Source organism: Sander vitreus, chromosome 7 (genome assembly GCF_031162955.1).
Source record: "Sander vitreus isolate 19-12246 chromosome 7, sanVit1, whole genome shotgun sequence".
NCBI classification, from domain to species: domain Eukaryota; kingdom Metazoa; phylum Chordata; class Actinopteri; order Perciformes; family Percidae; genus Sander; species Sander vitreus.
Genome location: NC_135861.1, coordinates 7,129,221 through 7,151,260, shown reverse-complemented (window position 1 = coordinate 7,151,260; position 22,040 = coordinate 7,129,221). Strand labels below are relative to the sequence as shown.

At 42.2% G+C, this 22,040-nt stretch overlaps 3 protein-coding genes and 1 long non-coding RNA gene across 5 annotated transcripts in view; 2 read left to right on the top strand and 2 right to left on the bottom strand.

Annotated features, from left to right (window-relative positions):
• Positions 1–2,692: 2,692 nt before the first annotated feature.
• Positions 2,693–4,608, bottom strand: LOC144520570 (uncharacterized). The gene is made up of 2 exons (XR_013502234.1): positions 4,405–4,608; positions 2,693–3,233 (listed from the first exon to the last, which is right to left on the bottom strand). It is a non-coding gene; the product is annotated as an uncharacterized LOC144520570 (long non-coding RNA).
• A 3-nt stretch (positions 4,609–4,611) lies between these two features.
• LOC144520567 (twist-related protein 2-like) lies at positions 4,612–6,695 on the bottom strand. The gene has a single exon (XM_078254356.1). It carries the CDS (start codon positions 6,155–6,157, stop codon positions 5,510–5,512), a length of 648 nt encoding a protein of 215 aa, XP_078110482.1. The 5' UTR covers positions 6,158–6,695; the 3' UTR covers positions 4,612–5,509.
• A 9,094-nt stretch (positions 6,696–15,789) lies between these two features.
• LOC144520565 (E3 ubiquitin/ISG15 ligase TRIM25) lies at positions 15,790–20,990 on the top strand. The gene is made up of 4 exons (XM_078254353.1): positions 15,790–16,642; positions 17,943–18,082; positions 19,501–19,668; positions 20,012–20,990. The coding sequence occupies exons 1-4, from the start codon at positions 16,022–16,024 to the stop codon at positions 20,718–20,720; spliced, it is 1,638 nt and encodes a 545-aa protein (XP_078110479.1). The 5' UTR covers positions 15,790–16,021; the 3' UTR covers positions 20,721–20,990.
• Positions 20,991–21,314: 324 nt separating this feature from the next.
• Positions 21,315–22,040, top strand: part of LOC144520566 (MICOS complex subunit mic25a-like) — a 92,551-nt gene continuing 91,825 nt past the window's right edge. For both annotated transcript variants that reach the window (XM_078254355.1, XM_078254354.1), the window contains exon 1: positions 21,315–21,538. In XM_078254355.1, coding sequence (XP_078110481.1) covers positions 21,455–21,538 — 84 coding nt within the window. In that variant the 5' untranslated portion in view covers positions 21,315–21,454. The remainder of the gene's footprint in view (positions 21,539–22,040) is intronic.

Sequence of the window (22,040 nt, the reverse complement as noted above, 5' to 3'; positions counted from 1 at the left end):
ACAGACGTCAGATACCTGCTCTACTGGCAAAGAGGCTGAAAGAAAACGCGATTGCACTGGAACAATTTTTAACGTAGCATATCATATAATCTATACCATAGCAGTTCAGGACAGAACATTATTAATCAGCATTCCCTATAAAACAGCAGCGGTACTAAACCTGATTCAAAACGTGACATGGTTACCAGTGACTTTTAGAGTTTAAGATTCTGTTGTTGTTTTTTAAAGGCCCTGGACACGACACAGGTGTTTTCAGTTATTCTGGCTGTTTAAACTGATTGATTGATATCTTCCTGAGCCTTCTGTTCGCTTTGTTGTACCTTTGAGGGCAGGGCAAAGGACAGCCGAAACATTGTTATTGGTAGATGAAATTTCTGACGTAATAAGTTCCCATCAAAGCTCTGGCCCACCTTTAACCTGAGCAGAGGTCTAATCAGCCAGAACAACTGAAATCACCTGTGTGGATGTTCAGAGGCTTTAAAGTTCTCATATTATGCTTTTTGGCTTTTTCCCTTTACTTTTTTTGTGTTATACATCTTTTTTGTGCACGTTATAGGTTTACAAAGTGAAAAAGCCCAAAGTCCACCCCAAAGGGACTTACCATCTCCAACAGAAAACACTGTTCACACACTGCTCCAAACAGCTCTATTGTAGTCCAGCCTTTACTTCCGTGATGAACGTGCGTCACTTTGTAACACGTTATAATGCTCGCCTAGCTGCTAGCGTGGCACTTCCTCATACCCTGCTTCTGGCTGGCTAGTAGTCCTTACCTAGCTACTGCACATGTGCGACTCCCAACAAAGATGGAACAGAAGTGAGATGTCTCACTCTGTAGCTAAAACCGAGAGCTCAACACACAGGGTGAAAAGAGGAGCTGCAGCAATGTGCAGTACAACAAAAATATGGTGTTTTTTGAAAATTAAACCATGTAAACCTATTCTGATATAACCTCTAAATACAATTATGAACCTGAAAATGAGAATAATATGAGCACTTAATTAATGAATACATCCTGGTCCACCCACACAGGTGTTTCCACTTGTGCTTGATTGAACCTCTCCTCAGGACTGTACACATGTGTGTTTGATTGACATCTCTCTTACTCTCCTGGTAATTTTGTTGCGCCTGTTATTTCAGAACAATTTACGCCTTTTTATCGTTTTAGTTTCTACCTTCCATCTTGGTGTCACGTAATTTCCGTCACAACTCCACCCAAATTCAACCCGAGCAGCGGTCTAATCAGAACAAGAGAAAACACCCCTGTGTGTGAGCAGAGCCTTCAACTAGCTGCACCAGTGTTTTTGACTGTTTACTGAAAATACTGCACATTATACAGCAAACCATGTTTCAGCGGATGCTGTAGTGTTTTTAGAGGAAGAACAGAGCACCAGTTAAAAAACAATGTAAAGTTACAGCTAAGCACTGAATGTAATAGTAAATATATATATATCTATATATATATATATATATATATACACATACATACACTACCGGTCAAAAGTTTGGCATGTTTTTTTAATCAGGACAGCAGTTTTCAGATTACATTATGTGCTTACATAATTGCAAAAGGGTTCTCAACTGTTGTAGAAAGACGTGGCTGATCTTTAATGCAATATCTACATTGTCCATTATCAGCAACCATTCATCCAATGTTCCAAAGGCACATTCTGTTTACTAATCTGATATCATTTTAAAAGGCTGACTGAGAAAACCTGAGAACCCTTTTGCAATTATGTAAGCACATAATGTAATCTGAAAACTGCTGCCCTGGTTAAAAAAACAATGCAACTGATCTCAGCTGGTATTCTGTCTATAAAGGAGTGGAATGGAAATTTCTAAGTGACCCCAAACTTTTGACCGGTAGTGTGTGTGTATATATATATATATATATATATACTTTTTTTTGTGCCATTTTAGGGCTTTATTGATAGGACATATTAGGCATGAAAGGGAGATAGAGTGGGAATGACATGCAGCAAAGGGCTGAAGATTGGAATTGAACCCATGGCCGCTGTGCCTCTGCGAGGACTGCGCCTCTGTAGATATTTAAGCCATATTTATGTTAACAGGAAAAAAGCATCTTTGAGACTCTATCTTAGACTGGTACTAATTTGTCTCTAACAATCTCACATTGTTGATTAAAGAAAATATCAACGGACAAGCACCTTGAACTGATTGTTGTCCCTGTGTATATGGTCTAATATAATAAACAGTTGTGTGACTATTTCTTTTTTTTATCATTTGACATGATGAAATATGGCCAGCAGTTTATACCAACAAACTGATCAAGTAGTTGTGCCATACTGTAACTATGTTTCCGGTGTTTACCACTGTGTGAAAGCTTTAATGATCTAACTCTTGCTGCAGTATCAGCATACACAAAAGTAAACCTGCAGGCCACCATAGAGGAAATGAAAAAAGATCATGCTACACACTTAGAATTTGGTCCCAAACAGGCTATAAATATTCCCAGAGCCCTTAATTGCACATTAACGTGTTCTTTTTGGAGGAATTAACTGTTCCTGACTGACCAGGCGAAGGCACACAGACCTCATTAAAAAAAAAAAGACTGGGGGAAGGAGGAAGGGAGGCAGTTTAACAAGAGAGACGGGAGACAAAGAGGGTGTGGTGCCAGCATAAATCTTTGCACCGTTCATCATCCACTTTTAACCAAAACAACAAGAATCTCATGAATAGTTTGAAGTTTTATTTTTCAGACAAATAATGATGTGCTGTATGCATCACTACATCTAATTCTCCAGGGATTTTTCTGCTTGCGATATGTATGTCATACTGTATCAGTGTCACTCCTTATTTGTAGAGTACCACACTATACTGTATATACTTCAAGTAAATGCTCCTCAAAAACAAAGCCTTGCGCTGCCTAAGTTTCCTTAGAATAATACCTCTGGGAAAATAGTAAGAAAAACAAAACAACTAAACACAAAATACTTGTCCAACTTGACTTGTATCGTCAATTTCTGTAGTTTTCTGTATTTTCAATAAATCAAAGCTCTTTGTTGGTTTACTTGGTGCAGAAACGTTCTCTTTCCCCATGTCAGTCTGCATCCTGATCAATATGTCTTTAAATATTCTTAAACATAAATTTTCTCCAAAAGTGAGGTAACTAAAAAAAGTTCCATTCGCATCAAAAGTCCACATGATTAGTTTAGCAGTATTGGTGGCATGGAGCAGAGATGTACAGGGAAGATCACAGTCACTTTATTCAGCAGCTGGAAAGACAAAAAGGCAGACATGTTACTGCGGTAACAGTTGATCAGTTTGTCTAACATATTCATCATTAGATGTTGGACATATGAATATAAGTATTCCAAATAATTGTTCCCAAATAACAAGGGCATCATGGGGCACTGACTGACCACCAACTAGATCTAATTTCATATTTCCAAGGTGCCACGAGAAGAAGATAACGCTTACACTTTAACATAAAAAAAAAAAAAAACATCTTTCAAATAAATTTCACCATTGGACAAATCACAGAAAGGAATGTCACCTTTTTTTCATAACAAGCTAGAATCAATATACCAATTCAGAATACAACATGATTTAATAATAATAATATGCAATAATGAAAGGTGATGCATGGGCATAAAACTGACGTTCGGTACTGACATTTATGGTGGGTTAGTAAACACTTTGGTTCATTGCTGTTGCCAAATATTCCATTTTTCACTTTAAAAATAAAAAAAGAGGTTCTGATATTGTCTCAGTAATCAAACGAATGCTGTATGAAATGAATCTGCACTGAAAAAATCATCTCCTTGATTCTTAAGGCCAGCCACTCTCATTTCATATACAAAAAGCACAGGGGCAGCTTTTCTCTTTTGGCCCAAAACAGAATTCTTTTTAAATGTCAACTGTCTTCTAACATGTCAGGGTAGGTTAGTCCTCTGAGACCACACTGTGCTGACTGTGGGGCTCAGTAAGAAGTCTACATAGGGGCTGGAAACATTAGCTACCTCCCTTGGACATTCTAATGATAGGTTGCTGGGCTTCATGCATATTGGCAATGAAGGAAGAAGTTTGTCATGGATAAGCATCGAATACAAACAACATCTCAAAACCCATCTCTTTGGAGTAGAAAAAGCTAAAGCAGGTGTTGTATATTTGCATGGTATTAGTTTTATTTCACGCAAGACAAAAATCAATCGTAATAATACAAAACAGACTTTTTGTTGCTTTACTGCATGTGTATAATTTGGCAATTATGGATGTTGACTTTAAAGAAAATGGTTATTTTTCAAACCCAAAATGTGGGGGAGGTGTGTGTGGTTTTGTGCATTTGTGCGTGCGCATGGCTCAACTATGCATGTGTGCACATTGGTGTGTGTGTGTGTGTGTGTGTGTGTGTGTGTGTGTGTGTGTGTATAAATCTGCTCTCACCTCCTCCATCACTTCCAGTGGTTTATGGGAGCCCAGCAGGGAGCCACATCAGCCTCCCCTTTGATGGTGACACACATGATTCATGGCGTCTCGAGACCGTTTGTTTTCATTACGCCTCCTCGTCAGCTCGCTGTAGCTGCATCACGGTTTCGTGCAACGCAGGCAAATTTGGGCCAGAATGAGAGGAAAGAATTTCAAGAGGAGAGGTTTGGCACTAGAAGAAACAAAGGGGCTTGGTTTGGGTATAAAGAGGAGAAACTGAAGTCAGGACGACGGCTACGTTTTCCACTGTCGCTTGGGTTCAGAGGTGGTCAGAGAATCATGATATGTCAGAGTCTTGGAAAAGTAGGAGTTGAAAGGGTACGGAAAAGTCAAAGGACCAATCTCTCTTGAAACAATCAGATTTAGTTTTTCCAGTTCTGACTTTCCTCGAATCCCTCTTCCGCAATCTCTAGTTGTTGCACTTTGTATATTACACAAAACTTTATACACTGATTAGCCCGAGGCAGAAACAAAGTTCAAATGTATCTCAAGTATGCATACCTATGATGGCGACAGTAAAGATTATGATGATAAAGATGGCAGTTAAAACCCAGGGTGATGATAAGGATGAAACCAGAGGACAAGCATCAGAACCCGAGAAAGCTGAGGGCTCAGACGTCTCTAGCAGAAAAAGCCGTGCTGTCACGTGGAGGCAACATTTAGGACAGGTGGTCCTTAACCATCAGGTTGTTGAATGATTGAAATGATGTCTGGATGTCTTTATCTGTCACCTGTCCGTTGTGATCTTACTAGTACAAACATCATAAAGAAATTCCTTTAAAAAGCCACGAATCGCAAAACAATTGAATTAGAAGAATGCATCTGATATGTCGCTTGACATCAGTGAAAACCTGATAAAGGGATAGTGGCTTAAAAATCAGCTTGGTCCAAATGCTCGTGCTAAAGTGTCTTTTTTATTATCATTGAGGCAAACAGATGATCTGAGGTGTTAAAAATAGTCCGCTGGTAGACACAATTCAGACCTCAGCCCTCTGTGTCAAATAAGAATATTTCCCTGTCATTAGGGCAACAGTTAAAAGACAAACCTAGCTTTCAGGGAGGGCTAGTGACCAGCAGACATGGTCGACCAGGCCCCCTCCATCCTCCAGACAGAGAAGGCGTAGCTCAGTCTCTCATGGGCCAGGTAGTTACATCCAGCCAGCTTAGTGTCCATCTCGTCATTCTGCAGAACCTGGTACAGAAAGTCAATGTAGCGCGATGCCAATTTAAGGGTCTGGATCTTGCTCAGTTTGTCAGAGGGGAGCGTTGGGATTATCTTACGCAACGAGGCGAAGGCGTCGTTCAGAGATTGTGTCCGCTGGCGCTCACGGATGTTGGCGATCACCCGTTGGCCGTGTGGATCCTCAAGGGCCGAGAGATCTCCAGGACTAGCGCCGGGGCAAGGAGAAAGGGATGGGCCTGAGGAAGGCGGCCGATGTTGAGGACTCTTCTTGAGTCTTTTGGCTTCAGTCAGCGTGTAAATCTGGATGTCCTCCGCTGGCTTCACCTTGCCATCATGTGCTGCTGTAGTGGGAGTAACTGTTGTAACGTGATGCTCCATTTGTGAGCCCGTCTGCCGTTTGCGCCTGGTGACCCCCGGTGTTGCTACAACAACAGGACAGGCATTAGAAGGTGGCCTTCCCGTGTTCTCCTCGCTGGAAACCCCCTCGTCCTCAGGGTGGTCATAATTAGACTGCTCCTCCTCTCTCATGCTTGGCCACGTTTTTTCTTCTGTCTTCTCTCTCCTTTTTGTGACTCTATCCTTCACTCCTCCGAATATCTCTAGTGCCTCTCTCTTTCCTTTAATATATCTCTCTCCACTCTCCTGCTTTCACACAGTTTTCCTCTGTTCTGTCCGTCTTCAGGAGTTCCCTCTCTTACGTTGTGCGTTTCTCTGGTCTTCTGCTGTGTTGTTCTTCTCCAACAGTTATCAGCTTTACACTTTGTCACATACGAACATGCCAAGCCAAAATGAGTGAGTAACCAGCCCTCAGCTTTGGATTGCCACAGTGCTTCTTCATCCACACATGTGGAAACCTGCCAATGATCTCTTCCCAGTCTCTGTGAGTGTACACATCGGCAAACCGGACTGGTCTCATGTCCCGCTCCTGTAGCTGCATGTGAGACAACAGCAACCTAAATCTGACTTTTTAAAGGGAGGGAACCATGAAACCTTCAGCTGCCCACCCATCTGAGTCACTGATTGGTCCGGAGGACTTTTTTTGGACAGCTGAGCTTAAGACAACAGGAAGAATGCATCTTAAGCGATTGGTTCGATCAAAAGGACGAGGCGGAGACAAAGGTGCATCGTGCAGCCAATCAAATCGAACCGTTGTGACGTTTGCTTCTTGTCATAGAAGTTGCCCAAGTTTATAGGTTCCAGATTTCCTCCAAAGCAAGTCGCTACCATCCCCCCTCTCGCTGCCTGGCTCTCTGCCCCCCCTGCCTCCACTCTCCACAACTCAGCACCATCATCGCTCTCTTTCAATATAGTTCAGAGAAAAGAAGAAAAAAACTGTAAAGGAAGCTCCACAAATGTTTCTGGTTTGAAAGTCAAATGCTACTTCTGTCTGCTTTATCAACAGTGAAATGTGATGATACTTTACCACAAAACATTCCAGGCAGATGGAGTAGAAAGAGGCACTAGAGATATTTGAAAGAGGATTCAAGATTACTGTATACAATACAGAAATACAATAGTACATCATTTTACCATAACATAACTATGGCCTCCAATCGGACATCATATTATAACCAAAACAAAACTCTTTTTTGGTGTTCTTTGACTGTACAACATAAACATCTATTTAATAAATGATTGGAAAATGAGCTAAACATATTACACCTCTTATTAACATAGGGTTCTTTTTGTTTGTTAAAACAACAGAGACAGTGTGTTTAATTTCACTGCCAGTAACTTGGCTGTTGTTTCTCAGCATAAACCCGGACCTGGCATTCAGTCAGCACTGCAGCACTGAGGTGTAATCACAGCATTAAGGAAATAAGGAGTTCTGTGGATCAGAGGGAGGCCTGTGGGACAATTTGTTTCACGCTTGTTCTAACTACATTTAGTCCAAGCCTCAGTCCAGGTCCAACGTACATTACTTTCTCAAACTGCTGGGTGAGTCCCAGCATGGCCCACACAGCCACAACCCAACAAAAAAAAAGAGTCTATTGTTTGCGTTTTGCATTTGAGAGACATCATTCTTAACAATGATGAAAAAACTTGAGTGGAAATGGTTTCATACAGGTACAGAACTGAAAAGTCTCTCCTCTAAGTCAACTCAAAGATAGCTCAAGTCCACAACAAGAAGAGAAACCTCCATTGTCTGACCACAGATGATACCATTTCTCTTACTCACACACCACTGCTCACCATGACTGTAGAGGTTTTTGTTGCTACAACAATATTTGCACTAATATTTGTAAGATGTACGGCATCATGTCCCCCATGAGCCCCATTTGAGACTCCTGTAGTCTGAATCAACGGAAGTACATTTCCAGGATAAAGCCTGACATCCGGCGAGCTTTGCCCCTCACCTTCCTCTCTCTGTGTGTTGCTGTTCTCCAAATCCTTTCGATAGGGGAAACAACAACAAACTTAGAGCTAGCAAGCCACACGCAAAAAGAAACGATAAAAATCTTCTAAACTAAAAACTGCACAACCAGATATGTTCCAGCAGGAATGTGATACAAATTGGGGAAAAAATAACAACATTAGCAACCAAGATTACAGGTTTCTCTGGTGGTTACATGTGGCAGTGGATTGACTGTAACGGAGAGTATAGCAGCACTTTTTATGGTGAACAGGCACAAAGGCATCTAAATCAAAAACTACACAATTAAGCATGTTGCAGCAGGAGCGCGATTTGATCAATCATAGACAGTACATAGAATGGACCAACAGTGAAGGATATTAGAAGCACTTTTCTGGTGAGTGCTGAGCGTTACTGCGCAGCCTCCAACTGAGAGAGACGACGTAAATGTGACGTGAGCAACGTGTCTGAAAGTTGTAAGTATTCTGGTAGCTGTGCCAAGAGAAATCTCAATCATTCCGAATACTGCAGAGATGGAGAGTGTAGGTATATGTAAGGAGATAACATAGGCACAGGCTAATTATTGTTAACTAATGCTAGTTAACATTAGTAATTAAACTTAAACAGCTAATGTAAGTCGAAACTGCCTGCGAGCTTCTCCTGTACTATACGGTAATTACTCTACTATGCGACAGTAAGTCGCGTGGTTATGACACAATCGTTAGCCTATTTTTACAAAAACGTCTGCTACGGAGCCATAACGTGAGATACAAGGTAATGGAGCCTTTTATACATTGTCGTGTTTCTTTAGAAATAAACAATGGACAAATAAAGTCTTTAAACGCTTCAGATGTAAAGTTATTCGCTGTCAAAGTGACGTCAAAATGAATGGCAGTCAATGGGATGCTAACGGGGGGTGAGTGCTTGTTAGCATCAAAATGGCGCCATAGGATCTATGGGTTGTGAGAAGAAGCTTACCCCCTTGTTTGAAATGGGGGAGACATTAACAGTATCTGTTAGCATGTAGCTACATGTAGCAGTGTATGTGATTTAAACACCACAATAACGTGCCTGGAGCAGATGGCCATATAAAGACATCTGGCACGGATTGGCGTCAGTTCGAGCTGGGAGTAGAAAAAAACAATAGGAAATGGAGTGTTCAGAACGGTCTGAAATCTGAACTTTTTGCTCACAGGGATTACTTTTAAATATATTTACGGCATTATTTGGAACTTTGGCCACGTTTAACATCCTGCGCCAGCTACAGGCCGATGATGCCATCAGGACAACATCATCTGCAAAAAGCAGCGATGAGAGCCCCACCCCGACTATGCCTCGATATCCTGTCCATAAATACTACAAACAGGATTGGTGACAAAGTGCAGCCCTGGCGGAGGCCAACCTTCACTTGAAACGAGTCCGACTTACTGAACCCGGACACAGCTCTCGCTTTGGTCGTACAGAGATTGGATGGCCCTGAGAAGGGACCCCCTCACCCCATACTCCCACAACACCTCCCACAGTATCTCCCGGGTAGACCAGGTCATACGCCTTCTCTAGATCCACAAAGTACATGTAGACCGATTGGGCATACTCAGGCTCCCTCCAGGATCATTGCGAGAGTAAAGATCTGGTCCGTTGTTCCACGACCAGGACGGAATCCGCATTGTTCCTCTTCAACCCAAGGTTCGACTATCGGCCGAACCCTCCTTTCCAGCACCTTGGAGTAGACTTTACCGAGGAGGCTGAGAAGTGTGATACCCCTGTAATTAGCACACACCCTCTGGTCCCCCTTTTTAAACAGGGGAACCACCACCCCAGTCTGCCACTCCTTAGGCACCGTCCCAAACTTCCACGCAATGTTGAAGAGGCGTGTCAACCAAGACAACCCCTCCACACCCAGAGCTTTAAGCATTTCTGGACGGATCTCATCAATCCCTGGGGCTTTGCCACTGTGGAGTTGTTTAACTACCTCAGCGACTTCCACCAGGGAAATTGACGACAATCCCCCATCATCCTCCAGCTCTGCCTCTACCATAGAGGGCGTATTAGTCGGATTTAGGAGTTCCTCAAAGTGCTCCTTCCATCACCCTATTACCTCCTCAGTTGAGGTCAACAGCGTCCCATCCTTACTACAGTTGCTTAATAAAAGCGGGCTTTCCACACAAACAAACATACATGTGTCATTAGTATGAGAAAAAAATTTAGATTTTAACTTTGTCGGGCTCGGGTCAGGCTCGGACATAAATATCTTAATTCCTGTCGGGCTCGGGCCAGGTTCGGTTACTGCTCTGTCGGACGCGGGCCGGGCTCGGACAGAAAAATGCGGTCCAATCCGCACTCTAATGTGCAAGTCTGCATGGAGAGTAAAGAAGTGACGAAATAGCCAAAATGTCACTAAATCAAAAATATCAATGCTTAGATATTGTAAAACTTGTGAAAAAAACAATAACTAACTGAACGATAGCAGTTAAGGTATCCAGTTATATCGCACTGCCTTGCCTCCACCCAGAGCTGACCATATGTGATTGTGATTCACTGATGTGTTGACAATCCTACAGTAAGAACAGTATGCTCTTTATCACATAATTTGGTCATGCAGATATCAGCTGCTCCTAGGAATTTTCCGTCTTGTTGGTCTTGGCACCCTGGCTCAGTGGTTAACATTGCAGGATGTATATAACATCTGTTTCCCTAGCCAATGGCAGGTCAGGGCAGTGAACATAGCGTATAGCTTGGCACAGTGTTGAAAACATTTGATTTTAATACATTTAAATTCAAAGCCAACCTTTGAGGATGCAACCTACCGCTGGAAAGATAAGGTTATCGTTCTACCTCTCTAAGGTTGGCATAGACCTTGGGTTGGCATGATGTATGAAGTATTGAGATTAAATGGGGTTAGTTCTACACAGGATTATTGTCATCCTGTGCTAGGTATTAGAAATACAGTCCTCCTGAGTGACCAAGGTACTGGTCTTAACTGCAACTGGTGCCTGGAGTCGTGCTAAGAAGCAAAGCAATGCACTAGCAAAAGCCAGGAGTACGGCTGCTAGCAGATGTAAAAATGGATGTAAAGGTAAAGTATTTTTTTAAATGTGGCTTAGCAGGTGTTTTATGAGGAGGTGAATGCATTTCACACGTTTGGTAGGCCTCAAGGATACATGCGTTTTGATAAGAAACGCTGAATGTAAACATAACTTTGAAGGTTTGAAGGGCGTATGTGAGTAACAATTTCTCAAAACTGAGCATGTAGTCACACAATGATGAAATGAATATTAACTCAATCAGTCTGGTGTTAAACAACTAGAAATATTTACACCACAAAGCCTGAGTAAAGTAACAATCCTGCTCTCATGCAATGTTTAAGTAGTTGTTGAAATGTGTGTCCATAAATACTGTGAGCACAGACTGCTGCCAAACTCATTGATTCCTTTTCATTTTCTTCGCTTTAACCATCATCAGACTGTGCATCCTCGCTGTGGGCGATGGGACACCTGTGATGGATCACAACTATTTACATATCACAGCCCCCCTTGAAACTGTTCCTTGTTCGCCAAAAATAAATACCTCTGAGCTAAAGGAGTGAGTGATGGAAAATGGATATCAGGTCTTGATATAAACACATATATTGGGGCAGGGAAGAGGGGAGGGCCAGGCCACCCTCACAATGCTTCGTCTTGTCTGGGAAGGGCCCCCCGGCGGCTGACTGCGTTTGGAAAAAAGGGGAAAGAACACCGGACCCTGTCTGTTTGAACTGCATGCTCAAATGAGGACTTAGCATAAATATTTCCACCAAGAGAAATGAGAGAATGTTATCACATGTGGAGTTTATATATACACACACATGGCACACACACATGCTTGAAAATTCATGGGTTTACAATGTGGCATGCATTTACACAAACCCACAAAAAAAGAGGATCCTCGTATAAACATGTTGGTTAAAGGATGTTAGGGAGGCTACAAAACCTGGTAAATTGGGTTGTGTAATTTTATGATATTTATAATAAATTTATTTTCCATAAAACAGCTATGATTGTCCTGCATTTTAACAATTTTGGTGGATCAACAATCTATCCACATTCACCATGTTAGTGTTTGTTGGAGGGCTTGATTTGGATTAGACAGTTCATGTTAGTATACAGTATTTTTTTTCTCCAAAGGGGACATTTTCCTTCAATGTCCAATCCTGTTTTACTTTTTTCTGAGCAATAATTTCTCACACTTACTATTACATAGCTTATACTGAAATAATCTGTGGTCTAAACACTGTCAGCAATGGTTCTAAATGTTCATCATCATTATCGCCCAATTCTGCAGTTCCCCTCAGCTCCATGGAGCGTTTTAGATTCAGCAAAAAGCTCTGATAAACCAGCTGCCGGCTCAGCACCAAACAGCAGACGAAATACTAGTTTAACATGGTTTTCCCACATAAAAAATGAAAACAAAACTCAGGAGAGTTTATGACTTAAAGTTCCACTCCAGACTTCTTTTAAAGTATGTAAAAAAAGTTTATCATGGTTTTCCCCCATTAAAAAAACTGTAAATCAGTGGATACATTTTTTTCCTTTAATCCCCATTCAAGTAAAGGCCCGGACACACATAGCCGAAAGCCAAATGTCGGCAGAAAAGGCAGTTGGGCTGATCAGTATCCCCAAATTGATAAAAAAAATGCCTCGGAACGCACACAGCAACAAGATGTAATACGTCTCCATAACAGCAGGCGGCGCTAATCTGTATTGTCGCCCAAAAATGAAAGCTGATTGGACGAACGCGTCACGTGGGTCTGGTTTCTCCGGAAATTCAAAGCCAGACTGTCATGGTGGCTTGTTCAGAATACGATCTCATATTTTACTAAAATAGTTCACCGAAACGTGTTTCTGAAAACATTTTAAGCAAGAATTAGGCCGTGCAGTTGCTGAATCTGTCTTCATTTCAGATCGACAAAGGTCAGTTTAAAAGATTTTCGTCAGATTGTGAGAGACTCTAGTCACGCTCATTCCGCTCCCCATTTCCGGGTTAGCACTCTACCAATCAGATGGGTCAATTTGAGTATGACTGCCGGCAGTGCCCGCCTGCCAATTATACATGTCAAATTGGCCAAAATGAAGCACGACGGCCCCTCGGACGGACGACAGCACGGAACACACCGAACAGACTCGAGTCACTGACCTTGCCAGACTGTCCAACGGCCGATTATTGGCTCTGTGTGTCCGGGCCTTTAGCGAAGCCCTAAAACGGGAGGTAGCCGACTCGGCCAGCGGGAGTCTCTAGTGCACCTGCTCTATGGGCCCCATAGTGCTGAAGTAGTGCCGATCATCCAGGTAATTTTATATGTGGCAATTGAACTTTTTTGGCTTCATGCTCTACCGAGCAAATAAATGAACAGGGCTCTGCCTCTATAGCTGTATCCAGTTCTTATTATAAGCAGGGACAATTTTCAGGCTCATTCTTTCTACGTTCTGTGAAAAGGGTGAATTATTTTTACAGACACATTTTGTTAAGTGTTGTAATACTCAATTCAACCACAAGAGGCTGAAGTGCACAACTACCCAATATTCTGTTCCAAACAGGACTGAAAACATTCATGTTTTATTTGAGGGAGGTGAGTTTTAATTTCTTCATGCACACTAAACACAAGGTAAATATATTGTGTGTTACCAAGTTATGGATCATTACTGTTATGTCTTTCTTTTGGCTAGAAAGATACATTACTCAGCACACTTGTGTTTAGAGTGCATGGAGAAATTAAAACTGAGTGTGTGTGTGTGTGTGTGTGTGTGTGTGTGTGTGTGTGTGTGTGTGTGTGTGTGTGTCTGTCTGTACCCCATATACCCCAACCCGCCCACTCCGCTCTGCATCAGCCAACCTGCTTGCTGCCCCTCATGGCGAGGGACAACTAATCACTCAATGAAATCCCGACTGCTGTCCTGGCTCCTAAATGGTGGAATGAGCTCCCTATTGACATCAGGATGGCCGAAAGCTTACACATCTCTTCCGACTACACCTCGGATAAACATGAAAAAAATAAAAAAAATAATAATAATAAAATATATATATAATAGTTTTGCTTATTTAAAGCTAATGTACTTGCACTTACTTCTTGTTGTTTGGGGTTTGCATCTTCAGGGTTGAATGCACTTAATTGGAAGTCGCTTTGGATAAAAGCGTCAGCTAAATGACATACACGTAATGTAGCCTAATGTTGTGTGTGTGTGTGTGTGTGTGTGTGTGTGTGTGTGTGTGTGTGTGTGTGTGTGTGTGTGTGTGTGTGTGTGTGTGAACTGATCGGGCCGCATTTTTCTGTCCGATCCCGGCCTGAGTCCAACAGAGCAGTAACCGAAGCCGACCCGAGCCCGACAGGCATTAAGATATTTATGTCCGACCCGAGCCCGACACAGTTAAAATCTCATTTTTTTTCTCATACTAATGACACAACACATTTCTGTACACAGGAAGACGGATGTTAGAGTAGCCTAATATTTTTTATTTATTTTAATCACAAAAATGAACATTTGCATCAAGTGAAACAGGCCCATTGGCTACCTACATAATAAGCTGTTTTAAATTTAAAATGTTCAATGCCTTATCGCGCTGATGTGACCGAGCCCGACCCGAACCCGAACATCATTTCTAAATATCTGTCTGAACCTGGCCCGGCCCGTCGGACCCAACGGGCTCGGGACAGGTATCAGCACTCTAGTGTGTGTGTGTGTGTGTGTGTGTGTGTGTGTGTGTGTGTGTGTGTGTGTGTGTGTGTGTGTGTGTGTGTTTGTGTATATATAATACATTTATTTTATATAGCGCTTTAAAAGGTAGTCAAAGGCACTTTACAAGGTAAAGACAAAGGAAAACTATAACAATTGAGATAAAACAAAAGATAAAACAATGGCTATGATAACATACACAATACAACATTCCTGTTAGTTTGAATTGCTGCCATCTCTTTCTCTCTCTCTCTCTCTCTCTCTCTCTCTCTCTCTCTCTCTCTCTCTCTCTTATCTCATGTTTATTTTATTTGTGTGGTTGAACTTACCCTTTAAGTACACAAGGTGGAGCCAGAGATGACACCAAGTGGACTGCATGTCTTCGCCCTTTCTCACCTAGCTGTCCTGTCCATTAAAGATGGAAAAGCCCAAAAAATAATCTTTAAAACCTGCAGTTTATAATAGCAAACAAACAAACTCTTCACTTTTTGATTACTTTCACTTGACTTTTTGTTGGAAGATAACCTTGATACCTCCAGTGACATAAGTCTCTTAAATGCTGTGATGTGGTGTTTACAGTCAACAGGAGACATGAGCGCGTGAGATTTTACTGTGTGTATGATACAATGCTCCTCTGTTTTGGGGTAATCCAAGCACATGCAGAAACACAAACAAAGGTTGCTGTTGATTAAATCAACAAACCAACAGTCACGCATTTCTTATGTCCCATAAAGAGTTTTATACACCTTATTGTTTTGTTATAATGTGGAATTTTCAAGTCTACTGACGAAAACTGAAGCTAAAACAAGAACATTACCAAACTTGGAATAAGATGCCTCGGGCTAGATTTGTGCTCTGAGCTTTCCAGTAAATATGGGTCCTGTCACTTCACTTACTTTCTAATTTCCAAAACGAGCTCTGAGCGGACATGACTGCTGTCAGGTGTAGCATATTGTCACCAGCAACAGCATCCCCTATGCTGGTGGAAATTTCTGTTAGCACAAACCACAGGGCCTCATGGAAAGTAATGCTGTCCTGCACACATGTGTGGATACTCCTCCTCCTATTCTGATACATTGTTAAAGGCTGAAGACTTCCTTGTTTGCTCTGTATATACTGCCCGTATTACCTGTTGTCATTGTAGACTCACCTGTAGCCTCACCAGGGTGGAAAGAAGAGACGGAGTGAAGAAGGAACGAGAGATATACTTTTAGGACAAAAAAAGATAGAAACGGGGTAAGACGGTTGGGAGGTTTTGACACCAAGAGTGACATGAAAAGAGAAAAAATCGGCAAGTAACAAAAGAAACGACCAACCTCATCACCTCCCATCATGTCTTTCTCCAAGCCAGAGGATCAGCTAGGCTTCGAGCTGAGCTGCCCCATTTGCCTTCAGCTGTTCTCTGATCCGGTGGTTCTCCCCTGCGGACACAACTACTGCCGAGCCTGTATCTGGAAGACCGCCGACAAGAGGGACACAACCCTTCCACATTGCCCAGAGTGCCGCATGGAGTATCACGGTGTGGAGTCCCTGCAGAAAAACTTCAAACTCTCCAGCATCATTGAAGGTTACCGAGCCACCGCACCACAGCTGTACAGCAGGAAGCCTGAGACGGAGCCTGAGAAGACAGAGGTTTTCTGCGACCACTGTATAGATGAGCAGTCGCTGGCTGTGAAGACCTGCCTGAGATGTGAAGTGTCTCTGTGTCCCAGGCACCTTCAGAGACACCATGAGAAGGAGGTGTTCCGGGCACACACTATGGTGGAGCCCCTGAATGAGCTGGGGTTGAAGAGCTGTGCCGCTCACCGGCTGGCCCTTGAGTATTTCTGTTCCAACGACATGACGTTGATGTGCAGCACGTGCTACACAGAAGGCCATCACCAGAACCACGATGTTCTCACCTTCAATCTAGCCGAGGAGGAGATGAGGCGAGCGCTGGAGTGCTGCACCAAGGTCCTTCTGTGGTTTCATTTACATTTACCAGACTTTTATTCCACAGACAATTTTCCTACGGTGATATTTTAGCATCAGTTTTGCAAACGTCTGCAATATTGGGAATTGGTGATAAAGTAAAACACAGGATAGTGTTTTATTTTGCGGTCAAATTTCTGAATAATTTCCTGGAAAGAACTTTGTTATCGGGAAATTAGAGACATTGAATTATATTGGTATCCTAGAGATTCTATTAGTCAGTGCTGCAGGTCCGAACGCAAAAATGTGAAACTTATCTTCAGGCAAGCACACAATTTGACAGAGAAGAATACAGTTTCTGAAAATGAATTAATAATGAATTAATGTTTACTTTTGCTTGAATCAAACAGAGCACTTTAGGGAGTGCTGAATGTCGAGCAATAAGAGGCTTAACTTTATGCCAATTGCTAAACAACAATGAAAAGGTTTGAGTCAAATGGCTATCGGGCACAATGCCATTTTGGTTCGGAACTGATGAATGATAAGAATATAAAAATTACCTGACTAACGAGTCCAGTGTAATGACTTTTGACAGGTTAAAACGCAGTTCTCAGATCCAGGTGACTGATTCAAATACTTTATAAGGTATACTAAGTGATGTTAATTCAATACACTTTTTGTCAAATTCAGTGAATATCTCCTCACGGTGACCTAGCTCTCTATTTTCTGTGTATGCTAAAAAAAGATGTTAAAGGACAAATCCGGCGTAAAATTAACCTAGGGGTTAATAACACATTTATTTGTTTGGCAGTTGAGTTCAAATATCAACAATCTTTGTGCAGAATCACTTAATGCACCTTTATTTACATCTGTGCTGAGTAGAAGTGCAAAGTCATAGCACCAAAAACTCACTTGGACTTGGCCCGGCCTTCCTCTTTCGTGCGCTGGTCATTGTTTACAGTCCGATTAGCAACTTGAGACGCGAGAATGGAGTTGGAGTTGAGAGACGACTTCCACCATTGTAGAAGTTGTTTCACAATTAGCCTATTACACTCAGTTAACACTTTAAAGCCACACTAGCCGATGGCTTCTGAGATTGCATTCTGGCCAATGTGTTCCGGCTCTTTTACTCTTCACAAAGACTGTTTACCTGCATGCAACCAAAGCATACTGAGACTACAAACAGGTTGCAAACGGACTACAAAAGGAAACCAGAATGCTTCCGATGCCAAAATCTTGCCTACAGATTCTGCGTTCATATGTAGATATCTGTTAGAGATTACTTTGTGAAGTGTAAAACACACAAATCTCTAATGTGTGTTACGTAAATCTGTGTTTGCAGGGGGTTTCTAGCAGGCTGCTGAAGACGGAGAGTCTCCTACAGAGGACAGCAGAGGAGCAAGCAGCCTATGAAGCTTCAGGGGACAGAGTGGTCAACAAGGCTGTCACTGTCATGGACGGAATGGCTGCACTGGTGGACAGGTAATATACTGCACCTGTGCTGGTATTGATCCTGCCTTACAAAGTAAAATGTGCTGTCCTAAAGCAGATGTATTAAAAGATGCAAATGTCTTACTATAAGCGATGTTAAGCAAAGTCATGGAAACACAATGTTTGTTTTGTGTTTTTAACATGAGAGGTTTGCCTGTGCTGTTTCTCTGTCCTCATCTCCCTGGTTTGAGGTGGGCAGGGCTTAGTTGGACAAAGATGATGTCATGTGATGTAAATAATTCACAGGTTATGTGTAAAGTCAGTCACAGTACGATTTATAGTACATATATTATAGTGCATTAGATTACCAGAAGCGGTTACTCTTTTAGTCTTAAAGGTCCTATGACATGCTGCTTTTTGGATGCTTTTATATAGGCCTTAGTGGTCCCCTAATACTGTATCTGAAGTCTCTTTTATATAGGCCTCAGTGGTCTCCTAATACTGTATCTGAAGTCTCTTTTATATAGGCCTCAGTGGTCTCCTAATACTGTATCTGAAGTCTCTTTTATATAGGCCTTAGTGGTCCCCTAATACTGTATCTGAAGTCTCTTTCCCGAAATTCAGCCTTGGTGCAGAATTACAGCCACTAGAGCCAGTCCCACAATGAGCTTTTCTTTAGTATGTGCCATTTCTGTGTCTGTAGCTTTAAATGCTATTGAGGACGAGAGAGGGGGGGCAAGGTGGAGGGTGGGGGTGTGGCCTTGACCAACTGCCACTTTGCTTGTTTGCAAGCCATGATGTCTGTCTCTTTCTCATGGGTGGGCCAAATTCTCTGGGCGGGCAAAGCAGAGAAAGTGGAGGTAACCTTTCCCCTTATGATGACATAAGGAGGAAATTCCAGATCGGCCCATCTGAGCATTCATTTTCTCAAAGGCAGAGCAGGATACCCAGGGCTCGGTTTACACCTATCGCCAATTCTAGCCACTTGGGGACCATAGGCAGGCTGGGGGAACTCATATTAATGTTAAACAACCTCATAAAGTGAAATGTTCATGCCATGGGACCTTTAAAGAGCAGGATCAGGCAGTGACTTTTGCAGATAAAATTGCATGCCAGAACTCAGTGGACCAAATATTTTATGTGATGAATTCAGCTTATCAGCGTTTTTAGACTTTTCGACCAAAGTAATAGTGTTTAAATGTCATGGACTATTCATTAACAGCTCTAAAACTGGACTAAATGATAGTTAATCTCATTCATCTGTATTGTAAAGTTTGATTTCCTTACATGTAAAAGAAAAACAAAACTGAAATAAAAGAAACTGCTGTCCTTGCATATGAAGCGAACCACACAACATACTGTCGAGCAATGCTAGCAATAGGTGGAGAATCATTACGAATGACGATTTTTGCTGACAGGAGCTCACAGTTTACGTTCAATTTGAAGTACCATTGTTGTGTTGTGTTCAGGTACAAGGGACGTCTATGTGTGCTATTGGAGGAGGAGAGAGACCAGTGCAGAAAACGCAGGCTCCTCGGACTGAGTGCACTCAAAGAGCGACAGCAGCAGTTAATGGAGGCGCAGCGATGTGCCACACAGGCCCTCAGTGAGACAGACACATGCATCTTCATACACAGGTACAACAGAAATCTATATTGCTTTAAAAATTACAACAAAAAACATACTAGGAAAAATAAACTACTAAGAAGCTATTATAAGTTTTACAAACTGAGGTAATATATACGGTAGTGTTTATAATAATGTGCCGAATGAATGTGTGCACTATTAGCACTTCTAAAATATAAAACACACACACACACACACACACACACACACACACACGCACTAGGAAAATGTTTTCCAGGCCATTGTATGTCTGTGCATTCGTGCAGCTTACATACTGTAAGTAAAGACATGACGCTAAGTCATGGTAGCATGACAACAATGGAAATCAACTGAGGAAATGATTCTGCTCTCCAGGTTCATGCTGATTGAACATAAGCTGAGAGAAGTCGTCACAGACACAGTTCCCTCCACGATCCCCTCAAAGGTTCCACTGAACACCAAGCGTCTCCAGGCAAGCCTCAAAACCCAAGACTTCCGCTCAGATATGACCCGCCTCCTGAATTCCCTCCACATCCTCCTGAGCCCCCTGGACCTCACCTTCAACCTCTGCACTGCCCACCCCAGCCTGATAGTCTCCAATGATCTGCACACAGTCAAGTACAGCCCTACCAAGCAGTCATATGCAGAGCACCCAGAGCGTTTTACAAGCGCCTCCCAGGTTCTTTGCAGACAGGGGTTTTCGAGTGGCGTGCACATATGGGTGGTAGAAGTGGGCTCCAACAGCATGTGGTCGCTGGGTGTGTGTTACAAGAGCATCCCCCGCCGTGGTGACCACAGTCGTTTAGGACACAACTCTGTTTCCTGGCGGCTGCAATGGAAAAACAACAAGCTGACAGGGTGCCAGTCCTCGTGCAATGTGGCTCTGGGGGAATTGGCCAATCATCTGCTGAGGATTGAGATAGTGCTGGACTATGAAGCTGGAACATTAATGTTCCACAACATCAAAGGACACAGGGAGCACCTCCACACCTTCAGGGCTGTGTTTAAGGAGCAGGTTTACCCAGCATTCAGTATACATTCAAACACACCAGAGTCCTGGATCATACTGCACAGTGGGATGTAAACAGAACTTCTATTTTTTAGATTTTAGATTTGGGTGTTCAACCAAGAAAATTTGCCTCCATCTAAAAAAAATAGTTTCTTACTTTTGTATTCACTGCTTTCCTTCAAACTCCTGTATGGAATTACATTAAAAAAGTGCAGATTGGATAAGAAGAGTTCCTTTTATTTTCCTTATATACAGTAAACATTGATGTGCTTAAACTTGAACACTGAATTTGGGCTGAATATGAGACATGCTTGTGTTTATGCTACAAATAAACTATTGTGTTAATGTCTGTTTATCCATATTTGTATGTGTGTGTGTGTGTGTGTGTGTGTGTGTGTGTGTGTGTGTGTGTGTGTGTGTGTGTGGGTATTTGTGTCTGCATAGTACATAGGTGCTATGGTTTGTATGACATTGGGGTTGCCAGGTTGGGCTGTGGCTAGGTAACTAACAGTGATTCAACCGGTTTGTATTGTACCTAAATGCACCTGTTGAAGACATACATATGCAGAATTGTATTAGGAATAATTCAATTGACTTGTTCCTTCTTATTAATACATTAATAGGAAACCATGCTCCGGCTTTTATACACATCTGTAAAAGGGGGATAGATTAAGACGTATTTGGCAACCCAGATCCCATCTGTCACACATTTTGTCATTGGGCAGTACACTAACATTAATTCATGTTAGTAACGTTATTCAACACAAAGCCATTAACGTTAGCAAAGCTGCCACTTCACACCAGAAGCCATGGGCTCGGGAGAGAGTACGACCAGAAAAGTGTCTTTCGGTGTCGATGATGAGGACAGAGTCAGGATTCTTCGTGGAGTCAAGGTAATGCTAATTTAGCTAGCGTTTGATAAGCCATGCTAACGTCACTTTAGTGTTACGCCTACTGCTAACTAGCTACTTAGCGTGTTGCAGCATAGCAAATGAAATACTAGTTTATTCTGAGTTGAACTAACGTTAGAACTATCAAGTAAAGCGACTGCTGAAGTGAGGAGGATGTAAAGGGATACAGGGGCTGGAGCAGGTTGATGTAGCTACGACCTGAAACGACCCTTTTACGTTACGCCAAACTCCAGTCGTAATAATTTGCAGAATGCAAATGTCTTGTTTATCGGCAAAAGAACATTATCTGGCAGATGACCAACGTCATTTAGAAACGTTAATGGTCTTCTGGTCATTTCGGCACATAAATTATCCACTCAGCAGTACTACATTAATTAGAAATCCCACATTTCTTTTTACAATTCACTAGCTAGCTACCTAACGTCTAGCATTTGCTATCAACGTTGAATATAAGGCGTCCAGCTAACGTTATGTTAGCAGTTAA